The sequence below is a fragment of the Rana temporaria genome, chromosome 9, assembly GCF_905171775.1.
Source record: "Rana temporaria chromosome 9, aRanTem1.1, whole genome shotgun sequence".
Taxonomy (NCBI): Eukaryota; Metazoa; Chordata; class Amphibia; order Anura; family Ranidae; genus Rana; species Rana temporaria.
Window position 1 is genome coordinate 62953633 of NC_053497.1, and position 25261 is coordinate 62978893.

At 41.9% G+C, this 25261-nt stretch overlaps 1 protein-coding gene across 1 annotated transcript in view; it reads left to right on the forward strand.

Annotated features, from left to right (window-relative positions):
* LOC120913597 (5-hydroxytryptamine receptor 2A-like) overlaps nt 1–24719 on the forward strand; it is a 646166-nt gene extending 621447 nt beyond the window's left edge. The window contains exon 6 of the mRNA XM_040323663.1: nt 23165–24719. Within this exon, the coding sequence (XP_040179597.1) occupies nt 23165–24000 (836 nt within the window). The 3' untranslated portion in view covers nt 24001–24719. The remainder of the gene's footprint in view (nt 1–23164) is intronic.
* The last annotated feature ends 542 nt before the right edge of the window (nt 24720–25261 follow it).

Consider the following 25261-nt stretch of genomic DNA (forward strand, 5'->3'; position numbering starts at 1 on the left):
TTTTGGTCACATGCTTCATTCTACGTGTACTACAATTCTCATAAAGCTGAATATGTCTGCATGTAGATGTGTAGTCAATCTCAGCGGGAGGCAGGAGGGACTGGCTACATTCACATACGGGGGCATGAAGAACAAACTTAGCTACCCTAGAATAGGAAGTCTGAGATTAGCAGAAACAAGCTTGGAGTTGGAGGGATGAAACAAAGGAACAGACACATACCATAGAAGGTACATTCTAGTTATATTAAACATATTAAATCCATTTTATTTTATTAAAACATTTAAGTTTAGTGTCTCTTGTAGTATATTGCATACAGGCAGAATAGTACAGGCAGAATAGTAAATAGTAAAAACAAAAGTAGAAACATCTAATGAAAGAAAGTCCAGCTGTCAATGAAGATTCCATTTAACAGCTAGCAGTTGTTATTCTATTCAGGCTTTCCAGAAGATACCCCAGCATTTATATTCTTTTAGATAGCACAGACACCTTAATGCAGGGGTGTCAAAATCTATTTTATTTTGTTCGGCATCAGCATTATGGTCGCCCTCAAAGGGCCAGTTGTATCTGTAAGACTAGATTTCCAGAGCACCATCTCCCCTTACATTAGATGCCAAGAGCCCCCGCCCCCACCATCATAAATCAAGGGTCCCCCACCCATCCTTACATCACAGTGGGGGCAGAGCTAGGAAGCAGAAAGTGCAGGCTGCAGGGGAGGATTGTATTGCGGGGGGCAGGATTGGTGCTGGGGTGTGGGGGGGTTAGTGTACAGAGTTAGAGAGAGGTGCTGTAGGGATTAGTTAGGTTGGGGAAATAAATCAGGGCAAAATGTCAGTGTAGCAGCGGCGGCAGCGGCAGGGGGTTGGCACCTTTTTGGGGTTAAAGCTATGATCAACGGATTGTCATCCATTGATCAGAGCAAATGTTTTGTTTAGCAGAGTCTGTTGAACAGTTTTGATATAAGCTTTTGGTCACTGAAGTGACCATGAGCTTATAACACAAGGAGGAATAAGGTCCATAGGGCTAGCTGCAAGCAGTTCTGTAGGTCTGTGCGCAGTGCGAACCTGGCAGTGAAAGGGTTAAAAGCACATTTTGCCTTTAACAGAAAAAAAATCAGCCCTTTATGTCTGAGAGGCGGAAGTGACATCAGATGTTGCACTGGTCCTCCAAGGGCATAGAGACTATCTTGCCCTCACTCGGCTTCCTGACCAGGGATCTGAGGGATTGGCTCCGGGCTTACTGATGGCTCAGGTAAGCTCGGAGACGACCGGAAAGCAGCAGGACAGGGGGTGTCACCACTCCCGCTGCCTCTAAAAGTAATTCCATGGCAAATCCGCTGCTGGGACCACTTTTATCAGACACAGAATCACCCACAGTGCAAAATAATACTGGGTTTATGGCAACAATATGCTGCCATAATAACATTATTTTAAGTCAAAGTAATGACGTAAATGTACTGCTGGGCGGTCGGCAAGTGGATAATAGAGTTTTTAAAAAGTTCTGTTTTTTTTTTACAATTACCAGTATCCAATTATTTTTTTTATTCAATGCATCTTACTACCTTTTTTTACATACTGTAAAATAATACATTTTGTCGGCTCTTCAAGGAGAGCAATGTTTTACCAGACAGGCAGTAAGGGGAAATCTCCAACATCAATACAGACAGAAATAAAAATACAATTTTTTTTAGCAGAGAATCAGTTTTTAACTTCTATTTATGCCTCTGGTGCAAATTTCCCCTCACTTCCTGTCTGGTAAAACCAGTGTCAGCAGAGCCATGGGTAACACTAATGAAATGACAGGTGTTCTGTTTCAATCATTTTTATTAAAAAAAAAATAAAAGAGAGAAAGCAATATGAACATTGTACAGAGCAGCAGACAATTCTTGCATGCTTTGTATAGAAAATAAGAGTTGGTATATGAGTAGGGGAGAACAAGGTTACAGAATATCTTGCCAATTGAGTGAGATCTTCTCTCAACTCACAGGTGAGCATTTAGTCACCAACATAAAAGAGCAGGAATACCGTATTTTCTGGCTTATAAGACGACCTTTTGTACTTAAAAACTTGCCTCAAAACTCTGGGGTCATCTTATATGCCGGTACCTGTCTCAGTCAGACTGCGGGCGTCCATTATTCAAAAGCCGCGCCTCCTCCTGGTGTTGTTCCATGATAGGTGGAACACTCAGTTTCCCAACAGAGCCTCTGTTCAGTGTTCCGCCTATCATGGATGTCTTCTCATCCTTGGCCTTGGATGAGAGGATATCCATGACAGGTGAAACACCGAACACAGGCTCTGCCTATCACGGAACAGCACGAGGAGGCGCGGCTTTTGAATAATGGACGCCCGCAGTCTGACTGACTCTGCATACTGGGATAAGGTATGGGATCGTCGAGGCATGCAATGGCACAGTGAGGTATGCAATGGCACAGTTAGGTATGCAATAGCACAGTGAGGCATGCAATGGCACAGTGAGGCATGCAATGGCACAGTGAGGCATGCAATGGCACAGTGAGGCATGCAATGAGCACAGTGAGGTATGCAATGGCACAGTGGGGCATGCAATGGCACAGTGAGGCATGTAATGGCACAGTGAGATTCCTGTCAGCGGTTGTTCCGGCTACCCCTCAGCTTCCAGACAGACTAGTAGGAAGGGGGTCATCTTATACGGCGAGTATATACCAAAACCCAAATTTTAGCTGGAAAATTAGGGGGTCGTCGTATACGCCCAGTCGCCTTATATGGTATAATGTTTCATGCTATAACATTGATATAGAAATGACTAGAACTTTATAAACACTGAGAGGTGTTCTCTACACAAATGACAGGAGCTCTAATCCCTGCCCACTGTCCAAAACGAATAAAAAAATGTTTTGGGTTACATACACTTTATTTGTTTTTATGCAGTCTAGTATAAAAAGGCTCACAAAGTAGCAGCATAATATTATTTTTCTTTTTTGTATGTAATAATGTTTATCTGAACAACAGTTTTACTTATTTGTTTCAGTAGAAGCAATGCAATACCATAGGTCTAAAAAATACTAGCAGTCAGTTGTAAACTATTTAGCTTTTTTCCAGGATACCAAAATATGTGCATGTTCTGTAACTGCCAATCTAAATTTGATCAAATATTTCCTGCCGGTAAAAGTGTAATATTGTCATATAAACCACAAGGTCACAATACAATCAGATTTCTACAGCTACTTATTATGTCCTAGACTGAAGGATATGAATGAATTTTTCATTGGGAAAGATTTGAAAATACAGTGTAGCATATACTGTATGTCCTTGTTGTATGTAGCTTGTACATTATTTACCTGTCACAACAAATTCCCCACAATATTAGAAATGAAATACAAGCTTTCTGTACTCTTTCAAGCCAACCTTCAGTACTACATTATTGCAATATAAGGAATATTTCATAATGTTAAGAGTAGAAAAGCAATTGTAATTTACAATTGCATATTCTATAAACAATTAAAGTGTATCTAAACTCAAAATATTTTTTTTTAATATACTTCTATTTACCAGATGGTCAAGGTGTTCCGACTCACTAAGTTGTAAGATCGCTCATCATGAATAGGCAGGACAGAGACAAGTGGCAGACATTGCCTATTCATGATGTACAGTCTAAACTTATATCTTGTGAGTTTTTCAATCTGTTGCAAATAAATAGCCTTACAACTGATACTGCACCTCCTTGCTTTTCTTATTTCTGTTTATCAGTCTTTATATGTGGCAGATTCTTTTTTTTAAGTGTTCCTTTATTTCTTTATCTGGTAATCCTGCAAATAAAACAATTTCTTTCCCTGGGTGTCTGCACACACTACTTCAGTGTATCTATGGAAAAAGCCATGGTTGTTGCCCAAAATGGACCCAAACATGTCTTTGTCTCTTCATTTTTTTTTACACTGGGGATGTGAAGATTAAGAATTTACAGAAGGAAGATAACTCAATGGGGTTGATTTGTTAAAAAACAAATAGGTTGTTTGCTTTTCAAGTACATTTTCCCTTAGCTTAGTGAAAAAGTTGAAGCTCACGCAATGATGTGCCAGCAATAATACGTTTTTTTTCTTGCAAGTGATTGGGTAGTCTTTGGAAAGTGACTTTTACTACATTCACTAAGCTTAGTAAAAATTCACATGCAATGCCTATTAGCCTTTATTAAGAAATTAAAATTTGCTCTATTAGCCCCAGACCACATCGCAAAATCCAATGGGACGTTTAGGATACCAATGAGTCATAACCAAATCCAACTGTTAAATTCATATAAAAACAAATTATTTAAATATTTTTAATTTGGATGCTTATGTACAAGAAAATATACAGTAGACACACACTTCTTCTTCCATGTCTTTTCTACCCAGGTATGTATCCTTTGATGTCCAATATGGCCTTTACATATATTGTACAGTAATAATATCTAGGTCAGGTTCTGGAAGGTGGAAATGGAGAGACAATACATTTATATGCCTTTTTGAGGCCTCTAGTTCTCCTTTTCAAAAGAACAAAACGGGAAGATCTAGTCTATACTAGATAGATATTAATGTTATTGTATGGCCTTTAACAATAACAACTCTGTTATCAATGTGTCATGCATTAGGCAGTCCTGTGGATGTAATATATGATGGACAAAGGATGGCAAGGGATAAACTGAAGATAGCAACTACAGGTAGTTCTCCTGTGGTGCTTAATGCATATGATAGGACAGCATTGGCATTAAGGGATTCAAACCAGGATTGATGAGACATGGATGAAGTATACGCCTGTATTTTCATGTGCAAAATCTTCAGAGTAAGAATATTTTAATAATTTGTAAATAAAACACTTTGATATGATATTACTAGTTCGACTTGGTTATGGCTCATACTGGTAACCTAAAAGTTCTCTTGTGCTATGTGATATTGTACGTGCCTGTTATAATAATTAGAGGTGTTGGTACCTCTGTGATAAGTAATATTACACTCAGGCCGGGTACACACGGACAAACATGTATGGTGAAAGCGGTCCGTCGGACCGTTTTCACCATACATGTCTGCCAGAGGGCTTCTGTACGATGGTTGTACACACCATCGTACAGAAGTCCGCGCGTAAACAATACGCGGGGCGTGTCCGCGGTGTCGCCGCGTCGATGACGCGGTGTCGCCGCGACAATGACGCGGCGACGTGGGCGGCCCGCCTTTAAAATGCTTCCACGCATGCGTCGAAGTCATTCGACGCATGCGAGGGACGGCGGGCGCCTGGACATGTACGGTAGGTCTGTACTGACGACCGTACATGTCCGAGCGGGCTGAATTCCAGCGGGCTGTTTTAAAACAAGTCCAGGAATATTTGTCTGCTGGGAAAAGGCCCGGCGGGCAAATGTTTGCTGGAATTCGGCCCGCTCGCGCCCACACACGACCAAACATGTCTGCTGAAACTGGCCTGCGGGCCAGTTTCAGCAGACATGTTTGGTCGTGAGTATGGGGCCTCATACAACCTTTTTCTAAAATAGCTACCATAGCTTGAAACTCATAATAAAATGTTTTTCAAACGGGTTTGCATCATATACTCACAATTTCATAATCATTGCAATTATCATAAATTCATGCTTGTTAAATATCTTTGTAAGAGTTCTTATAAAAGCAATCATACCATATTTTCCGGCGTATAAGACAACCTTACCCCAAAGCCAAAAAGCAGGGGTAGAGGCCGCCAGATGGATATCAGCCCGCCGGGTGCTCTGTAAAGCTGTATGTAGCTCAGCCAATCACGGTGGGCAATGCACTCTGTTGATGACTACAGAGCCTGCTAAGCCTGCTCGGATTGGAGTAACAACCTCTGTCAATCTGAGCAGGTTACATTATAATTGGCAGAGCTTGTTACTCCAATCCGAGCAGGCTTAGCAGGCTCTGTAGTCATCAACAGAGTGCATTGCCCACCGGGATTGGCTGAGCGGCGCATATACTGAATACATACAGCTTTACAGAGCATCCGGTGGGCTGCAGCCTCTTTGTTTTTGAACATACGGTATTACCGCACAAGGGGGTCGTCTTATATGGTGAGTAGAACACAAAACCAACGGTTTAAACAGAATATTAGGCAATCGTCTTATATGCCCAGCCGCCTTATACGCCGGCAAATACGGTATATTTGATATTTTTCTTACCACTGGTTTTTCCTACCACATTTTTATTTTTGTCTTTTCTTATTCCCTCTCTACTATGTCCCACTTTAACCTTTCATAATTATATTTTTTCATTTTCATTCTCTTAAATGCCACCTTTTGTTTTTCTACTTTTCCCCTCCCTCTAAGAACAGCTGTACCCACCACATTACAATTAAGCCCACCTCTATCAAAACGTCTGAAGACAAATACAATTCTTCCAAAACTCAAAACCTTTTTTCACAATAATTGTTTCAACCATGTATTGAACTCATTGGGGTAGATTCACGTAGAACGGCGTATGTTTGTGCGGGCGTAACGTATTCTATTTACGTTACGCCTCCGCAACTTTTACAGGCAAGTGCCATATTCTTAAAAGAAAGTTGCGGCGGCGTAGCGTAAATAGGCCAGCGTAAGCCCGCCTAATTCAAATTGTGAAGAGGTGGGCGTGTGTTATGTAAATTAACCCTGACCCGACGTGATTGACGTTTTACACGAACGGCGCATGCGCCGTCTGTGGAATTTCCCAGTGTGCATTGCTCCAAAGTACACCGCAAGGACGTCATTGGTTTCGACGTGAACGTAAATGACGTCCAGCCCCATTCACGGAGGACTTACGCAAACGACGTACATTTTTCAAATTCCGTCACGGGAACGACGGCCATACCTAACATTGGTGCGCCGCATATACGCCTCATATAGGAGGGGTAACTTTACGCCGGGAAAAGCCTAACGTAAACGGCGTAAATGTACTGCGTCGGCCGGGCGTACGTTCGTGAATTCGCGTATCTAGCTGATTTACATATTCTAGGCGTAAATCAGCGTACACGCCCCTAGCGGCCAGCGTAAATATGCAGTTAAGATCAGACGGTGTAAGAGACTTACAGCGGTCGGATCTAATAGAAATCTATGCGTAACTGATTCTATGAATCAGGCGCATAGATACAACCGGCCAGACTCAGAGATATGACGGTGTATCTGGAGATACGCCGTCGTATCTCCTCTGTGAATCTACCCCATTAAGTTCATACCGTCCCCCAATTGTAGCACATTATACTGGAAGTATTTTTATTATATGGAAGATTTATCTTCTAATTCCCTTACATTTTTTGAAGAGCATCCCATTTTTTCATTGTGCCAATGTATACCATGGCTATTGGGTCCTCTTTACCAACACCCACTATTCTAATGATTTGATTCATGATTTGTTCTTGAGCACTGGAGATAACCACCTTGTTATGCAACCCTACTCTTGGCTTACTGGTCTTTCAGGTATGTCCATATTTTAACCTTCTTTTTGGCCTGTACTACATTTCTTCTCCTACCTTAACTCTAGAAATGATTAACTTAGGAAACATGTGCTGTTGCACACTGATACTCCTTATCTGATATCTTCAATATGAACCCCAATATCAGCTAAACTGTTATATTTATCAGGGTGAGCTTCTTCAGGAGTACCCTTCCTAACCAAGGGCCAGATTCACGTAAAAGTGCGGCGGCGTAATGTATCGTAGATACGTTACACCGCCGCAAGTTTTCATCGCAAGTGCCTGATTCACAAAGCACTTGCAATGAAAACCTACACTGGCGGCCTCCGGCGTAAGCCCGTGTAATTTAAAGGGGCGTGTGCCATTTAAATTAGGCGCGCTCCCGCGCCGGACCTACTGCCCATGCTCCGTTCTGAAATTCCCACCGTGCTTTGCGCAAACTGACGTAATTTTTTCGAATGGCGACGTGCGTAGCGTACTTCCGTATTCCCGGACGTCTTACGCACACGATGTGAATTTTTAAATTTCGATGCGGGAACGACGGCCATACACTGAGATACGTGTGCTGTGTAAAGTTAGGGCACCCAAAACGACGACTAAATTTGCGACGGGAAACTAGACTAGCAGCGACGTAGCGAATGCGAAAAACCGTCGTGGATCGCCATAACTCCTAATTTGCATACCCCGACGCTGGTTTACGACGCGAACTCCCCCAAGCGGCGGTCGCGGTACTGCATCCTAAGATCCGACAGTGTAAAACAATTACACCTGTCGAATCTTAGGGCTATCTATGCGTAACTGATTCTATGAATCGGTCGCATAGATACTCTGAGAGATACGACGGAGTATCTGAGATACGATGGAGTATCTCCTTTGTGAATCTGGCCCCCTGTTCTTATTTTTTCCTACCTAGAACTGAATAGGGAAGATATACATTTTTACTGCTAGATGGGCCAATGGGGATGAGTGGGTGGAGAAGCCAACCCCCTCACTATAAAAGGGGGGACACTGGGCATGCACAGAATTAATGCATTGAAAGCTGATGTCGGAAAAGAACAGAGAAATCCAAGAAACTGCATAGGGAAAGATTATAGTCTGTTAGGAGTGTGTACTTTAATTCTAATTGCTAGCTCTTTGGGTAATCCACCTCTTATGCCGCGTACACACGATCATTTTTCGGTTTGTAAAAAAATAAGTTTTTCACCCTCTAGAAAAAACGAAGTTTTTTTCAACTTCATCATTAAAACGACGTTGCCTACACACCATAGTGAAAAAAAATGCTCTAGCAAAGTGCGGTAACGTACAACACGTACAACAGCACTATAGAGGGGAAGTTCCATGCGGATGACGCCACCCTTGGGGCTGCTTTTACTGATTTTGTGTTTGTAAAAGACGATTCGTGCTTTTCTGTCTGTTACAGCGTGATGAATGTGCTTATTCCATTACGAACAGAAGTTTTACCAGAATGAGTGATCCCATCTCATAACTTGCTTCTGAGCATGTTTTTCATGTTGTTAAAGCCCACACACGACAATTTTTTACAACCCGAAAAACAAAAACGTCATTAAAAAATAGAGCATGTTCGAATTTTTTTTTTTTCATTTTTCAGAACCCGAAAAATGCTCTGAAGCCCACACACGATCATTTTAAATGACATTTTTAATAAACGTAATTTTTTACAACCCGAAAAATTATCGTGTGTACGCGGCATCAGTTTTTTGTTATTATTTGGGAATTTTATTTTGTTTATTTCAATTCTATGTTCTAGTTGATTTTAACAGTTACTATTAACTGCTGTCCCATCCATAGTAATTTTTTTTCAGCTACAAGGCTTTTCTTTAAAACAAATTAGGCTTTTGTGTTGGTGGGGGGGGGGGGGGGGATTTTACATCTATATTAGGGGTATATTGTTTATTATTTTAGGCTTATAGGGGCTTGTTTTTATTTTTTTATTTTTTGCAGCAAGGCTTCTGTGGGGTTCTCAAAGTGCAGCATTTAATTGTCACTGACCATCTGTTTTGTCTTGTTTGCAGAATAGCAAAGCATCCCTTATTAACTGTAAGCTCTAGCAAGCAGGGCTCTCTCATCCATGTTGTATAGAATTGTATTGTAAACGTTATGTCTCCATCTATTCTGTAAAGTGTTGCACTATACGAATCCTTTAAAATAATGGTAATAATATTCAGTTGAAGGGGAAAAAAAATGCAAGAGCAGTGTGAACCTACAGTAGGTGCACGCGATATTGTGTCAATCTCGCTCCCTTTCTCGGCGAGATTGAGCACCTACGAGCCCCATCGCGGGATCCAGCGCCTAGCTGGCTTGCCGCGATGGAGACAGAGCCGTCATAGAAGTGACGGGAGATCCGACTTGGATTCCCGCCAATTCTACACGTGTGCGGCGTTTGTTATGAATCCTGAGGGGGAAGTCCCCGCCGGATTTTAAATAAAAATTCGGCATGGGTTCCCCCCTCAGGAGCATACCGGGCCCTTAGGTCTGTTATGGGTTGTAAGGAGAGCCCCCCTACGCCGAAAAAACGGCGTAGGGGGTCCCCCTACAATCCATACCAGACCCGTATCCAAAGCACGCTACCCGGCCGGTCAGGAAAGGAGTGGGGACGAGCGAGCGCCCCCCCCTCCTGAGCCGTACCGGGCTGCATGCCCTCAACATGGGGGGGTTGGGTGCTCTGGGGCAGGGGGGCGCACTGCGGGGCCCCCCCACCCCAGAGCACCCTGTCCCCATGTTGATGAGGACAGGGCCCCTTCCCGACAACCCTGGCCGTTGGTTGTCGGGGTATGCGGGCGGGAGGCTTATCGGAATCTGGGAGCCCCCTTTAATAAGGGGGCCCCCAGATACCGGCCCCCCACCCTAAGTGAATGGATATGGGGTACATCGTACCCCTACCCATTCACCTGGAGGAAAAGTGGTAAAAACACAAATAAAAAACACAGGGTATTAAAATATTTTATTAGTCTGCTCCGGAGGCTCCCCCTGTCTTCTTTAGCTCTTTTACCAGGGGGAGCTTCTTCTTCCGATTTCCGGGGGTCTTCTCCTGCTCTCTGGGGTCTTCACCGCTCTTCTGTGACGTCTTCTCCGCTCCGGGGGGTCTTCTTCTATGTTCGCCGCTCTCCGCTCTTGACTCGGTGCACCCCGGTTCTTCCTCCCGCTGTCCGGTGCCTTCTCCTTCTTCCGCTGTTCTGTGACGTCTTCTCCTCTTCTTCCGCTGTTCTGTGACGACTTCTACTTCTCCCTTCAGGCCGCTGTGCTGTGACGTCTTCTCTTCTTCTCTTCTCCCGATGTTGACACGCCGGGCTCTTCTTGCTGCAATGACGGGTGCGCGGCTTGCGTCGGACTTATATGGGCCTCACAGTCCCATCATGCTCCGGTAGGTACCACGTGGGTAGGTATCACATGGGTAGGTACCAGAGCATGATGGGACTGTGAGGCCTTGCCAAGGTGGTTTACAGTAGGTGTTTGTGATATTGTGTTTTTAGCACGACAGCATCGCGCTGATTCTTGGCGACATGGTGCCGAGATCTCGCCGACATCTCGCACTCACTGGAATAGTGACAGCACATTCCAACATGCGCGTCATAGAAGCGACGGGAGATCCGACTTGGATTCCCGCCAATTCTACACGTGTGCAGCGTTTGTTATGAATCCTGAGGGGACAACACAAGAAACTCAATAAAGCAATTAGGGCAGCTAAAATAGAATATAAGAAAGACATTGCTACAGCAAGTAAAACAAATCCCATTGTTTTCAAAATGTATCAATATTGAATAGATTATGATAGTACAGACAGGCCCCTTAACAGATAAGCACAGAGGCTGGTCATAGATGACGGAAAGGGAAATATTCGAAATATTTTTTTCTCATCAGTTTTTACAGATGAAAAAGACAGGTTTGATAGTTTTAACAGTAAGTAGTTATGTTTCACCGATGGTACCTTAGTTGTTGACTGAAAACCATGTACAAAAGAGACTAAAGAAATTTTATGTAGCTAAATCACCAGGTCCAGATGGCTTACACCCATGAGTCCTTAGGGAACATAGCTCAGTTATAGCCAAGCCACTATTTCTAATTTTTAAATATACCTTACTGACTGGAATGATACCAACTGATTGGTGTAGAACCAATGAGATACAGTACTAATTTGCAGAAAAAAAACACAGACCAGTCAGCCTAACATCAATAAAAGGTAAGGTATGTACAGAAATGTGTCTTTGATAAAGATGGTATAAGTGACAACCAGCATGATCTTATAAAATACTACTATTTTCAGTAAGAAAGGGGATGGTGGAAGTCCAGTGGTAGATTTTCAAAGGCATTTGGTGCAGTACATACATAAGCATTTTTAATCTATAAAACCAGCTCTATTGGAGTTGATGAAATTGTATGCATATACAGAATATGGCTAGGAAACATGTTACATGAACAGGTCCAGAGAATAGTGATAAATGACTTGTTGGAGCTGCGGTGGCTCAACGCGATTGGCACTGCGCTGACAAGCCATTCACCTCTGCAGCTAGGGGTTCGGATCCCGGTCTCGGCTACATGTGAATTGAGTTTGGTGGTCTCAGCCCGGCTCCCGGTGGGTGTGCTATGCGAGGTAAGCCTGCGCTTAGTACGCCCACCCCCCTCCCACAAAAACACCACACTTACACGCACTCGAAATTGGGTTAACATCACGCACTTTGACCACGCGGTCTCTAAAAAGAGAGGCGAAGGACTAACGGGGCTGGTTGAGCGGGCTAATCCTCTCACTCCCTTATAGGGAGTCCCTCTGCCCCGTTGGGCTTCAAAGCGGAGCAGGTAGGGCGGGCTGTGTGGGAGGACCCCCTCACACACCTGCCATTGCCACCCGGGGCATGGAGAAAGGTGGCAGATTGCCTCTGGGGGAGGCCTGCCTACTCCCAACTCCTGCAGTCCGGCTCCTCTCTCGAGTACACGCACAAAATACACTTTAAAAAAAATAAAAAATAAAATAAAAATGACTTGTTCTCTGAATGATCCAAAGTTGTGAGTGGTGGGGACAGGGAACAGCCAATTCTGTTCAATTTGTTTATTAATTATATAGAGGTTGTAATGAAGAATTCCATTTCAGTGTTTGCTGATGATATCGAATTATGCAGGGAAATAATCCTGAAAGCCTGCTCCAAAATCAAAATGTACACTGGACAGCATTATCAAGTCAGTGTACCATTTTACTCTAGCTGTAAAGCTACAGCCTAAATATACCAGCAAATAAATAAAATTCAAAGAAGAGAAATACGCAGACTTACTTTTCTTTTCTTGTGTTCCAAGATGTTGAACTATATTAGGCTATACAGTTAAACAGCTACAGTAAATCAAATGGCACAGATAAATCATAAGCCTTAATCTCCTCTGCTTATATTTATTTTTACATGCTTGCTCATAATTTTTTCTTATTACAATGTATGGGCAGAAAAAAATAAAACCTTCAAACGTGTTTAGTGAAATCTAGACAATTCAGTCCTATTCAGTCCAAAATGGTATGCTTATCTTTTATGACTGATCTATATTGGTTTTACACTTAGAATAATATTCTTTTGTAAAAGAAATAACATGTGAGATATATATTAAAGCGATAGTAATATTTCAAATCTAACACATTCAGTATTTCATTTGACAGGTAAAATAGCTCTCAGATACATATTTAATCTGTGTAATTCAGATGTTTGTCTATAGTTCAGCTTCAATCTGTTGAGGACTGCAGCAACTGGGATTTCAAATCACACACAGTCACAGCAAGCTGCTTGCTGTTGGGGCACCCAGCAGGGGGAGGAGCCAGGAGTACTAGCAGAGAACCCGCTGTGCCAGGCAGCATTCTTCTCTCTCCTCTCTTCCTCTCCTTGCAGGAACTTGGGCAGTAGCATGAGCCATGGGCTCCAGCTGCTGTCAATCAATTGCTGTAAAGAGGGACAGGGGCAGGGCTGAGCCACACTGTGTGTGTCTATAGAGCATGACTCCATAGACACACACACAGCTTGGGAGCAAGCATGCATTTGTGTGCCCCCAAAGCAAGTTTGCTATGGGGGCACTTGAAGGAGAGAAGGTGCCAGGAGCGCTGGTGGGGGTCCTGAGAAGAGAAGGTTCAGGGCTGCTCTGTGCAAAAACAGTAGTAAGTATAACATGTTTTTTTTTTTTTTAAATAACAAACTTTACAATCACTTTAAGGCCCCGTACACACGAGAGGATCCATCCGCTGAAAAATCTCAGCGGATCGGTTTCAGCGGATAGATCCCCTGGTGTGTACATTCCAGCGGATATTTATCCGTGGATATTTCCGATTTCCAGCAGATAAAAATTTGTAAGCATGCTTACAAATCTATCCGCTGGAATCGGCTCCAGCGGAACGATCCGGTTGTCTGTACAGACTCACCGGATCGATCCGTCCGAACCCGTCCCTCGCATGCGTCGTAATGATTCAACGCATGCGTGGAATTGCTTATATGACAGCGTCGCGCACGTCGCCGCGTCATCATCGATCCGATGGTGAGTACACTCCATCGGATCAAAATCCTCAGAGGATTTATCCACGGAAACGGTCCGGAGGACCGTATCCGCGGATAAATCCTATCGTGTGTACTAGGCCTTAGAGAAAATTCTGTTGCAAAGTGAAAAATTCCCTTGCAAAATGAAAGGCCTATTTGCCTTTAGCGAATCAAACCCTTTTATGCCCTGTACACATGATCTGTTTGTCTGATGAAAACGAACCGATGGATTTTTTCATCAGATATCCCATGAAGCTGACTTTCCTCAGTCTTGCCTACACACCATCGGTTAAAAATCCGATCGTGTCCAAAGCAGTGACGTAAAACACAATGACGTGCAGAGAAAAATGAAGTTCAATGCTTCCGAGCATGCGTCGACTTGATTCTGAGCATGCGTGGATTTTTGACCGATGGATTTCCCCACAGACGATCGTTTTTTTCTATCAGTTTTTTAACCATACGAAGATTTTAAAGCAGGTTCTATTTTTTTTCACCGATGGGGAAAAAAACTGATGGGGCCCACACACGATTGGTTCGTCCGATGAAAACGGCTAATCGGTCCGTTTTCATCAGACAAACCGATTGTGTGTACAGGGCATTAGCATGCACAAAGCTAAAAACTTTCCTTGATACTTTTTAAATCTTTTGTGAAGCATTCAAAGTCTAAATGGCAAGATCCAGTTTAGCATCTTTTGTATGTATGCATTTCAAGTACAGTCTTATCTCCTGAGTAAGTGCTAATTGTAACAGCATTTCCCATAGATGATCAATTTCACATTGAACCAGAACACTGGGGATCCAATTTTTTCAACCTAATGATTTGTCTAAAGTGTTTATTTGTTGTGTTCACTGGCTTCAAGCTTTCTATTTTAGACTTAGTGTTTATTATTGGATTTTGTAAAAAATACATAGAATTTAGTTAATCCATCATAAGAGAAATACAAGTGCTGCCATTGCTGGTCAGTGACTGAAAGCATTGAAGCCGCAGAGTCAGTAGGAAACTCAATATGCTACCATTTTCAGAAGGTCTATCATGATCTACAGGTAATACCCTATCTTGAAATGTCACAGGACATGGAAGTAGACCCTAGCCTTGATATGACCACTTTTCTTGGGGGTAGAGACTGAAGCCCCATACACACTATCAGTTTTCCTGACGGTTTTCTCTTCAGGTTTACCAAAACCATGTAGTACAAGGGCCTGCCTGATTGCATACAAATTGAAACTCTTGAGGTTTGACCTCATATTAGATGGTTTTGGTAAACCTGAAGAGAAAACCTTTAGGAAAACTGATAGTGTGTATGGGGCTTAAGAGATAGCTGGTGATCTGCCAGGAATCCCCTCATGGGAGTTTGAAATAGCTTCAGACTACCCCATAATCACCCAACAGGTACTTGTGAATGCAGAGCCAGGTAGGTGAAATTACAAACAGAATGACGGCGTGAGAGAAAAGCCAGAAACACAATACAATATTAATAATAAAAGGTTGAAATGTGTGACTTACACACAATGGAAATGGTAATGGTAATAAAATAATAATAAAACTGACAATGATGGTAAATGTCTCATTTATATAAGGGAATAAAGTCTGTATATGTGGTAAAGTTCAAAATGACATAGGCACCGTTGGCAGCACTTTAAGGCCCCGTACACACGAGAGGATCCATCCGCTGGAATTGATCCACGGATCGGCTCCAGCGGATAGATCCCCTGGTGTGTACAATCCAGCGGATCTGTTTCCGCGGATTTTTATCCCCTGGGATAAAAATCGGATAAAAATTTGAAGACATGCTTTCAAATCTATCCGCTTGAATCCATCCCAACGGATTGATCCGCTGGTCTGTACAGACTCACCGGATCAATCCGTCCGAATGGATCCCCCGCATGCGTCGTAATGATTCAACGCATGCGTGGAATTCATTATATGACAGCGTCGCGCACGTCGCCGCGTCATCATCGCAGCGACGGCGCAACACGTCATCGCGATGGGATTTCGGCGCGGATTTCGATCCTATGGTGAGTACACTCCATCGGATCCAAATCCGTGGAAATCCTCGAAAGGATTTATCCGCGGAAACGGGCCGTTGGACCGTATCCGCGGATAAATCCTCTCGTGTGTACTAGGCCTAAGAGTGAAGCAGATCTCTGAAATGGCAAGAAGGGATGGAAAAAATGCCTCTACTAAGTGCAGTATGTCAAAAAATGATAGGTTTATTAGTAAAAATCAGCCAAGTAGCTACTTACAATACAGTGGTAAATGTGTAGAAAGAATAGTGGGGTCACTCTGTAGGAATCACATTGTCGGCTGATGCTCCGTGCAGTAATGTACCTCCTCCAGTGTTAAACTATCCGTGCCGTGATGGGGGGAGCGTAGTAGAGCTCGATGGATGTCTGCAGAGCCGGAAATAACCCCGCAGTGGCATACGTTGCAGCCTGGAGCGCAAGCGGCTGTCGGCGACTGGAAATAGGCGCATTTTTCCCATCCCTTAGAGCCAGGTAGGTGTCTAGAAAACTGAATAGGTGGATGGATAAGACAGGTACCAAGGTATGCTGAATGCAAGATTGTACTAATAGTGGGCAGCCTGGAAGCTATCCATACTGGTAGTAAGATTGGCAGCAGAACCATAGTTGCTTGATTATAGCGGATTGTAGCACAACTGAGTGTAGCAAACTATAGAAAAGCTGTAGCATACTGTGGCTGGACTAGCTTTAGCAGATTGTGGCAGGGTTGTATCAGACTGTAGTGGGGCGGTAGCAAACTGTAGAAGGACTGTCATATAGCTAACTGTAGTAGACTGTAGCAGTATTTCACTGTAACAGACAGGCAGGAAATCCTGGAGCAAGACTTGACTTTGGTGTACAGTGGCAGGGTTTACTGACTGGCAGCAAGTCCTTTGGTACACATAGAGCAGGGGAACACTAATAAAATGCTTGATTGGTGATAGAGTGTCCTGCTCTAACTTAAGTACATTTTCTGGCCCCATGACACATCATATGAGGCAGCCAGGACACCATAGACAGTACCCGGAAATGTTCACAACCACAGAAAACATACAAGGTGCTATCACTGGAGCCGGGAAAGTAATGGCTGTCACAAGGTCACTAAATCTATCTTTCATCTGTCGTTCATGACAATTTTACTTTGCATAAAAAGGTAAACTCTTGGTTGTTTTAAAAGCACTGAAATGATATGGCACTTAAAGATTATTTAGGTTAGGTTCAGTTCATACTACAGCAGGTAAGCTGATGCTTCCATGAATTCAATAGACAATAATGATGCCCACCTAATGCCTATTTTCTTTTTCCTTTGTCAAGCAGAAATTTTGATTGGGACTAACACGCCGCAACCACATATCAAGCATTTGGTTGCAGCATGGTCTCATTCATTTGAATGGGAGAGTTTCATATAGGGTACCACCTGTTGACTTGCCAAACCAAGTTTAAATTTGCTGTGGCTGCAACACAAAGCATTGTGGATGTGGCATGTGTACAATCTCCTCTGGCTGTATGTTAGGTTTTAGGTGTGCAATCAAGGGGTGGTAAAACCACAGCTAAACTATCTGTTTTTACGACCAGCCTGGCCATCCATGTGAAAGCGGTATAAAGGAGTAATTTTATGCTAATGCGGCTGATATATTTATTTAAAACCAGAAGCCATGCTTGTATTTCAATAGCTCAGCCCTGTCACCTGCCATTCCATTTGAGACAGCCTTATTTCCCAGTAAGTATACAGTTTGTCCCCTGCTGGTGCAATTTGGATCATGCTTTACTGGGTTTTTTCTTGTTTTGCCTTCCTCTGGGTCAACTGTGGGTATAGGATTGTAAAAAAAAAAAAAATCTTTCTTTATTGGTCTAGATGTCTTTTTTCAACCAGACTAATTATGTAATTTTCCTTTAGCTACTATAGCCCCAGAGGATTTGGTTTCCCAATGACCGGGCCATTTTTTTACGATTCGGCACTGTGTCGCATTAATTGACAATTGCGCGGTCGTATAGATATAGAAATATACAAATAGAGCTTTCTTTTGGTGGTATTTGAGGTTCTTATTTTTGGCTTCCTATAAACAAAAAAGAGCGACAATTTAAAAAAAAAAACGATTTTTTTAACTTTTTGCTATAATAAATATCCCCCAAATATGTATAAAAAAACAAATTTCTTTCTCAGTTTAGGCCGATATGTATTCTTCTACATATTTTTGGTAAACAAAACCGCAATTAGCGTATATTGATTGGTTTGTGCAAAAGTTATAGCGTTTACAAAACAGGGGATAGATTTATGGCAGATTTATGGCAGGGGCACGCTCGCACAGTGGCAAATTCAAAGCGACGTACAGGTACATTGTTTTGCACAGCCATGCCATTCTGCCAACGTATATCTACAAGAGGCAGTCGGCAAGCGGTTAAATGACTCCCCCACCATCTCCCAAGATCTCACAGTCCTGGGTCCACAATCCTGGAAGAGCCGTACTGTGTTTACCAGAGGAAACCATAAAACCACAGCTGGAAACTATCCTATTTGGTCCTAAAGTCTTTTGAGCATGCATCCCTTTCATTCCCTAAAGAGATCCCATTTCTCATATGACCCAGTGATGTAAAGGATAACCGATCTGCTCAAACAGTGAACAGAGGAGTATAAGACATGGGAGTTGGGCAAAGTCATATTTGAGTAAGAAAATGTATTTAAATCAAAATTACATTGTGACAGAATGATGAAGCCGTGTAGTTAAATTCTCTAAAAAGCATTCAATATCATTTAAGTCATTTGCTAGGAGTGGTGCTAAAATCATTTGTCTGAAATACAGTTTTTTGGCTGAATATTTGTCAGGTTATACACATTAAGTTTAACTTTCAATATGGAAAATCAATGCATAGAAAGTTACAGAGTGTTTTTCAACTGCCCAAACGTATTATCTAAAGCCTCGTACACATGCACGGTTTTCTCGGCAAGAAACAGCAAGAAAGCTGCTGGCAGAGCTTTCTTGCCGAGTAAACCGTGCATGTATACAAGGCTTTGAGATTTCTTGTCAAGAAAACTGCCCAGAATCTAGACGAGAAAAATAGAGAACCTGCTTTCTGTTTTCTTGTTGTGTTTTTCTGGCGAGAAACCAGAGCGTGTGTATACTTACCTGTCTCCATAGAAACCCGCGCATGCTCGAAATGACTTTGACGCATGCGCAGTAGCTTCCAAGGCATAGGTAGGGTGAAGCAAGATGGCGTCGATGGCATCGAATGTGACGAGCACGTGCTCGTCGTAGTCGATGACGTCACCGCATTTGCGTCATTCAAAAGAACGGTGGTTCTTTTGAATCGTACGTGTGTACACTCGGCCGGCAAGAGAATCTTGCCAGTAATCTCGTCAGGAAAAACTATGTTTTTTTCCAGATGAGAATCCGGGCCGTGTGTACAGGGCTTAACTCTTGGATCTGTCCCTCGCCCTGTGGGAAAATGTCATGATGGAATTAATGCGCATTGTGTTTTTTTTTTTAGCCCTATTAAATTTTCTCTTTTCATCCTGCATAATAGTATTTATCTAATATATAATACTCTGGATTTGTCTGCCTTTTCAATGTTTTGTTATTTTAATTACTTCACAATTATGTTGTGAAGTAATTAAACCAAGTAGACAGAATACAATGCTAAACAATAAAATGGTTATTTATTGAACTATAAATTAACCATGCATACAATAATTAGTGTTAAATGGGAAAAAAAATCATTTGCTATCAGCAAATGTATCTCATATAATTATACTTTATGGTCTTTGTATGGATGAATGCCCCTCCGTGTGTTGACAACCTTTTTCACATACAAATATCATGCAACTTGATGGCTATGTTTTAATAGAACCCCTATTTACAGATAATATCCCCTATATTTCACATTGTACATCATAGAATTATGTTAATCTGGATTAAAAATAATATTTAATTACTTTGCTAACAAACATCAACAACATATCATAAACCATTTAAACCTTAGACTTTTAACATTTAGCTTAAGCCAGTTTAGTTTTCATTAGAATAGGAAAAAATTATAAACGCTGTCAGATTTTTAATGATGTCTTTGTTTTTTCCAAAACAAACCGATGCCCCAGGTAGACTAGCTGCCACTATCTTTTACACCCTGTCAGTATATTCAGGTGTCAGCCCAGCTCATGTGACTACAATTAATTTTAAATTTAAATTCTGCCAAATTTTTAATTTTTTATCATTTGGATGTAATTTGAATAGAATAGAAAATAATAGAAGAGAAGAGAATAGAAAAGAAAAGAATAGAATAGAAATTCAAACAATAGAAAATAAAATAAAATAATAGAATAGACAATAGAAAAGAATATAACAATATAATGGTTTTCTGAAATTCGAATTTCAAATAGAATACATTTGAATTTGAATAGAAAAGAATAGAATATAAACTAAACGAATAGAAAAAACAATGTGATAGAATGGAATAGAAAGAATATAACCATCTTCCAAAATTCAAATTTCGAACAGAATAAATTTTATTTTGAATTTGATTCGAATTTGAATGCAATTCAAATATAATTCGAATTTGAATCAACAAAACAAATTTCAAAAAGGAATTAAACAAAGTTAACTAAAATTATTTATGTAAATAATGTATCAAAATGAAACTAATATTTTCGTTCTGCACATGTCTACATGTGACTGCGTGCAATGTATAATGAAAAAGGTCTGGAATGGATATTAAGGGGAACCCTGCCGTCAATTTAAAAAAAAATGATGTGGGGTTCCCCCAAATATCAATTTCAGACCCTTCAGGTCTGGTGTGGATTTTAAGGGGAACTCCACCCCAAATTTAAAAAAAAATGGCGTGAAGTTCCCCCAAAAATCCACACCAGACCCCTTATCTGAGCACGTTAACCTGGCCGGCCGCAGAATAGAGGGGGGGACAGAGTGAGACCCACCCCCTCTCCTGAAATGTACCAGGCCACATGCCCTCAACATGGGGAGGATGTCCCCATGTTGATGGGGACAAGGGCCTCATCCCCACAACCCTTGCCCGGTGGTTGTGGGGGTCTGCGGGTGGGGGGCTATCAGAATATGGAAGACCCCTTTAACAAAGGAGACCCCCTGGATCCTGCCCCCCATGTGAATTGGTAATAGGGTACATTGTACCCCTACCATTTCACGAAGGAAGTGTAAATAGTTAAAAAAAACACACACACACCGTAGAAAAAAGTCCTTTATTAATAAAAAAATACATTAAAAAAATCCAGCGGTGGTAATCCACTCTCGGTCTGGCTTCCTGCTCCAACGTTGTCTGTATCCAGCGACGGGTGATCTCCTCTCCGGTCCAGCGATGAGAAGATCTTCCGGCATCCAGAGCACAGCATCGGAGGCCGCCTCTCTCCGCCGGACACAGCCCAGCAGAATGACGCGGGTGAAGCTGTGACATTTCTTATATAGGGGAGGCGGGCCACCTGTCACGTGACCCCCCCCCCAGAGGAGGTTGGCGATGCTGCGCTCTGGATGGATGGATCTTCTCATCGATGGACCGAAGATCACCCGAAGATACAGACAACGTTGGAGCAGAAAGCCGGGACAGAGTGGATTACCACCACTGGATTTTTTTATCTTATTTTTTATAAATAAAGGACTTTTTTCTACGGTGTGTGTGTGTGTTTTTTTTAACTATTTACACTTCCTTCATGAAATGGTAGGGGTACAATGTACCCCATTACCAATTCACATAGGGGGGGCCAGGATCTGGGGGTCCCCTTTGTTAAAGGGGTCTTCCAGATTCTGATAAGCGCCCCGCCCGCAGACCCCTACAACCACCGGGCAAGGGTTGTGGGGATGAGGACCTTGTCCCCATCAACATGGGGACATCCTCCCCATGTTGAGGGCATGTGGCCTGGTTACGGTTCAGGAGAGGGGGGGCGCACTCTGTTCCCCCCTCTTTTCTGCGGCCGGCCAGGTTAACGTGCTCGGATAAGGAGTCTGGTATGGATTTTTGGGGGAACTCCACGCCATTTTTTTTTACATTTGGGGTGGAGTTCCTCTTAAAATCCACACCAGACCTGAAGGGTTTGGAATTGATATTTGTGGTAACACCACGTCATTTTTTTTTTAATTGACGGCGGGGTTCCCTTTAATATCCATTCCAGACCTGAAGGGCCTGGTAATTGAATTTGGGGGGACCCCCACGCTATTTTATTTTCTTTTTATGAATGAATTCGCTCTGAATTGCCAGAGCCGACAATTCATTATAGCCGCAAGTTAGTTTTAAATGTCTTTTTTTCTTTCAGAAATTACACTTTGTGCAGAGACAGTTCTAAGTACGGGAAACACCCCCCCCTAGGTACGAAATTTAAAGGAATATTTCACTTTTATTGTTTCACTTTTAGCATTATTAAATTCACTGCTCCCGAAAAAACTGCCGTTTTTAAAACTTTTTGTTGCATTGATAAATGTCCCCTGGGACAGGACCCAGGTCCCCAAACACTTTTTAGGACAATAACTTGCATATTAGCCTTTAAAATTAGCACTTTAGATTTCAAACCTTCGAGTCCCATAGACTTTAATAGGGTTCTAAAGTTCACACGAACATTTGGTGTGTTCGCAAGTTCTGGTGCGAACCGAACAGGGGGGTGTTCGGCTCATCCCTACATGTGATCATAAAGCATGATGGCAATTGGTTAACAAACTGCATGGAGATCAATATGGGTCTGTCTGTGGGTGCTGCATTACCATTTTCTAATACCACATACTGTATCTACATTGGGGCTGCCCAAAACAATGTGATTAAGTCTGGGGTAGCTGGATATCTACATCTGAGACAAATGGTTAGTCCCACCTTCATACAATTCTTATTGAGTGTAGAGCTTGGTTGAGCCGTGTTGTGTGATTTGTCAGAGACCAGTGTCAAGGGACAAGCTGTAACTCTGGCTTTTGACAATTTCATGGTGCTATTATGTGGATGGGGAACATATTTTCTTAGATCCAAGAGAGTGATGTTATGGTGTTGTGCTACATTTCTCATTATATTTTACACAGTTGTGTCCTGCGTTTGCTGTCAACTGGTTACATTTTTCAATTTTTTTTTGTATTCTTCTTTTTCCTTTTATTTTTATATTGTAAAGTTCAATAAAAAAAAAAAAACATAATAATAATTCCCAGGAATGCTCATAGTATTTGAAAAGTTTAGTACTGTATGCTATTCTAATATTCAATATATTAAAAAAAAAGCATATAAAAAATGTACTTTTCTTGCAGGTATTTCAATGCCTATTCCAGTGATTGGTCTTCAAGATGACTCCAGAGTGTTTGTAAATGGGAGCTGTGTATTAAATGATGAAAATTTTGTACTGGTTGGATCTTTTGTGGCATTTTTTATCCCGCTGATCATCATGGTATTTACTTACTGCCTGACTATTCAGGTGCTTCAGAAACAAGCTACTGTGTTCATGTATGAGGAAGTGCCAAAGCAGAGAAAAAACAGTTTAAGTGGGCTAAAGAAAGACAACAACACCGAAAACATTTCAATGATCCAAAATCATGAGACTACTTCCCACATGAACTCTCCAGTGAACAAAGAACTGGCTCTGTTTCGAAAGGGGACTATGCAGTCAATTAACAATGAGCGCAGAGCTTCCAAAGTCCTTGGAATAGTATTCTTCTTGTTTCTCATCATGTGGTGTCCGTTCTTTATCACAAACATCATGTCTGTACTTTGCAAAGAGGCCTGTGATAAGGACCTCATGGTGGAACTATTGAATATATTTGTTTGGGTTGGTTATGTGTCCTCAGGAATCAACCCGCTAGTCTACACACTTTTCAACCGAACGTATCGAAGAGCTTTTTCCAACTACATCCGCTGTCAGTATCACAATAGCAGAAAGACAATACTGCAACAAAACCAGTGTCATCATAATCCAGCATCAACTGTTATGTATGGCAAGGACCTTAATTTAAATCATTATAGAAACGGTCATGAACTAACTAGCATGGACTTAGATATGACAGAGGAGGCTATTGAAATGCAGCCTGGGACTTCTGAACTATCTTTAAACAGTTCTAATGTTGTAAGTGAACGAGTTAGCTGTGTTTAAAAAACAAAAAGGTCCAATGGACTTTCAGTACTTAGGTCAGTTTCAAATATTTGTGTAAAAAAATGTAAGTCATGTCAGACAATAATGTAAATATTTGTTACTTATCGGAGGAATTTTTTTTAAACACCTCCCTGCGGTACAGTGCTTCAGTCCAATTATTTATGTCAAGGTAAATTCCCATTATTTTGGGCAACAACTGTTTTTTTGGATTCAAGGCTGGTGGAATGGGATGGCTTAAAATAACATGCATGAAAAAAAGTTTGCTCTTAATATGTCATTGGATGACATGTAAAACGTAATAAAATTGCTGCACATACAAATATTGATCCATTAAAAAGTACATACATTTTTCAAATGCTACCAACATTCACATTTTGTTTCCTTAACTTTTCTGTTTGTTTAATGATTTTAGAAAAAAAATACTACATAGAAAAACTGTAAGTGAGCAACTAAAGTGTATGTATAACCATTTTTTTCCTGTTTTGGATAGAGTGGGGAAGGTTTTTTTTTTCTCTCTGTGCCTTTATGTAGAGATTTCACTTTACATCCTATCCCAGAGATACAACAAGAAGTGAGAGGAAATTTCTGCAAGGTAGCAGGAATTAAGCTTTTGAATAGTCCCAACTGGACAATTTTCCTAACCTCGGCCCTGATTCACGAACGGCTTACGCCGACGTATCTTCTTAGGCCCCGTACACACAGTCGGACCGAACCGATGAGAAAGAACCAAAGTTCAGTTTCATCTGACCAAACCAACCGTGTTTATAGGCCATCGGTCTGTTTTCCTTCGGTCCAAAATTTTAAAACATGCTTCAAAACCGAACCGATGGACCGCTGCCCCATCGGACCAAATCGATGGTTAGTACAGAAAAGCATTGGTTCAAAACCCGCACATGCTCAGAATCAAGTCGACGCATGCTTGGAAGCATTGAACTTCGTTTTATTCAGCACGTCGTGTGTTTGACGTCACCACGTTCTGACCCGATCGGATTTTGGACTGACGGTGTGTACACATATCAGGTCGTACGGCCACTTCAGAGGTGAACCGATGAAATGGACCAGTCACATCGGTTCTGTCCAACCGTGTGTACAAGGCCTTATACGCCGTGTAAGTTCTAGGATGCGCCATCGTATCTATGCGCCTTATTCTCAATACAAGATACGCCTGAATTTTGGCTTGATCTGACCGACATAAGTCTCCTACGCTGTCGTATCTTGGGCGCATATTTACGCTGGCCGCAAGGGGCGCTTCTATTGATTT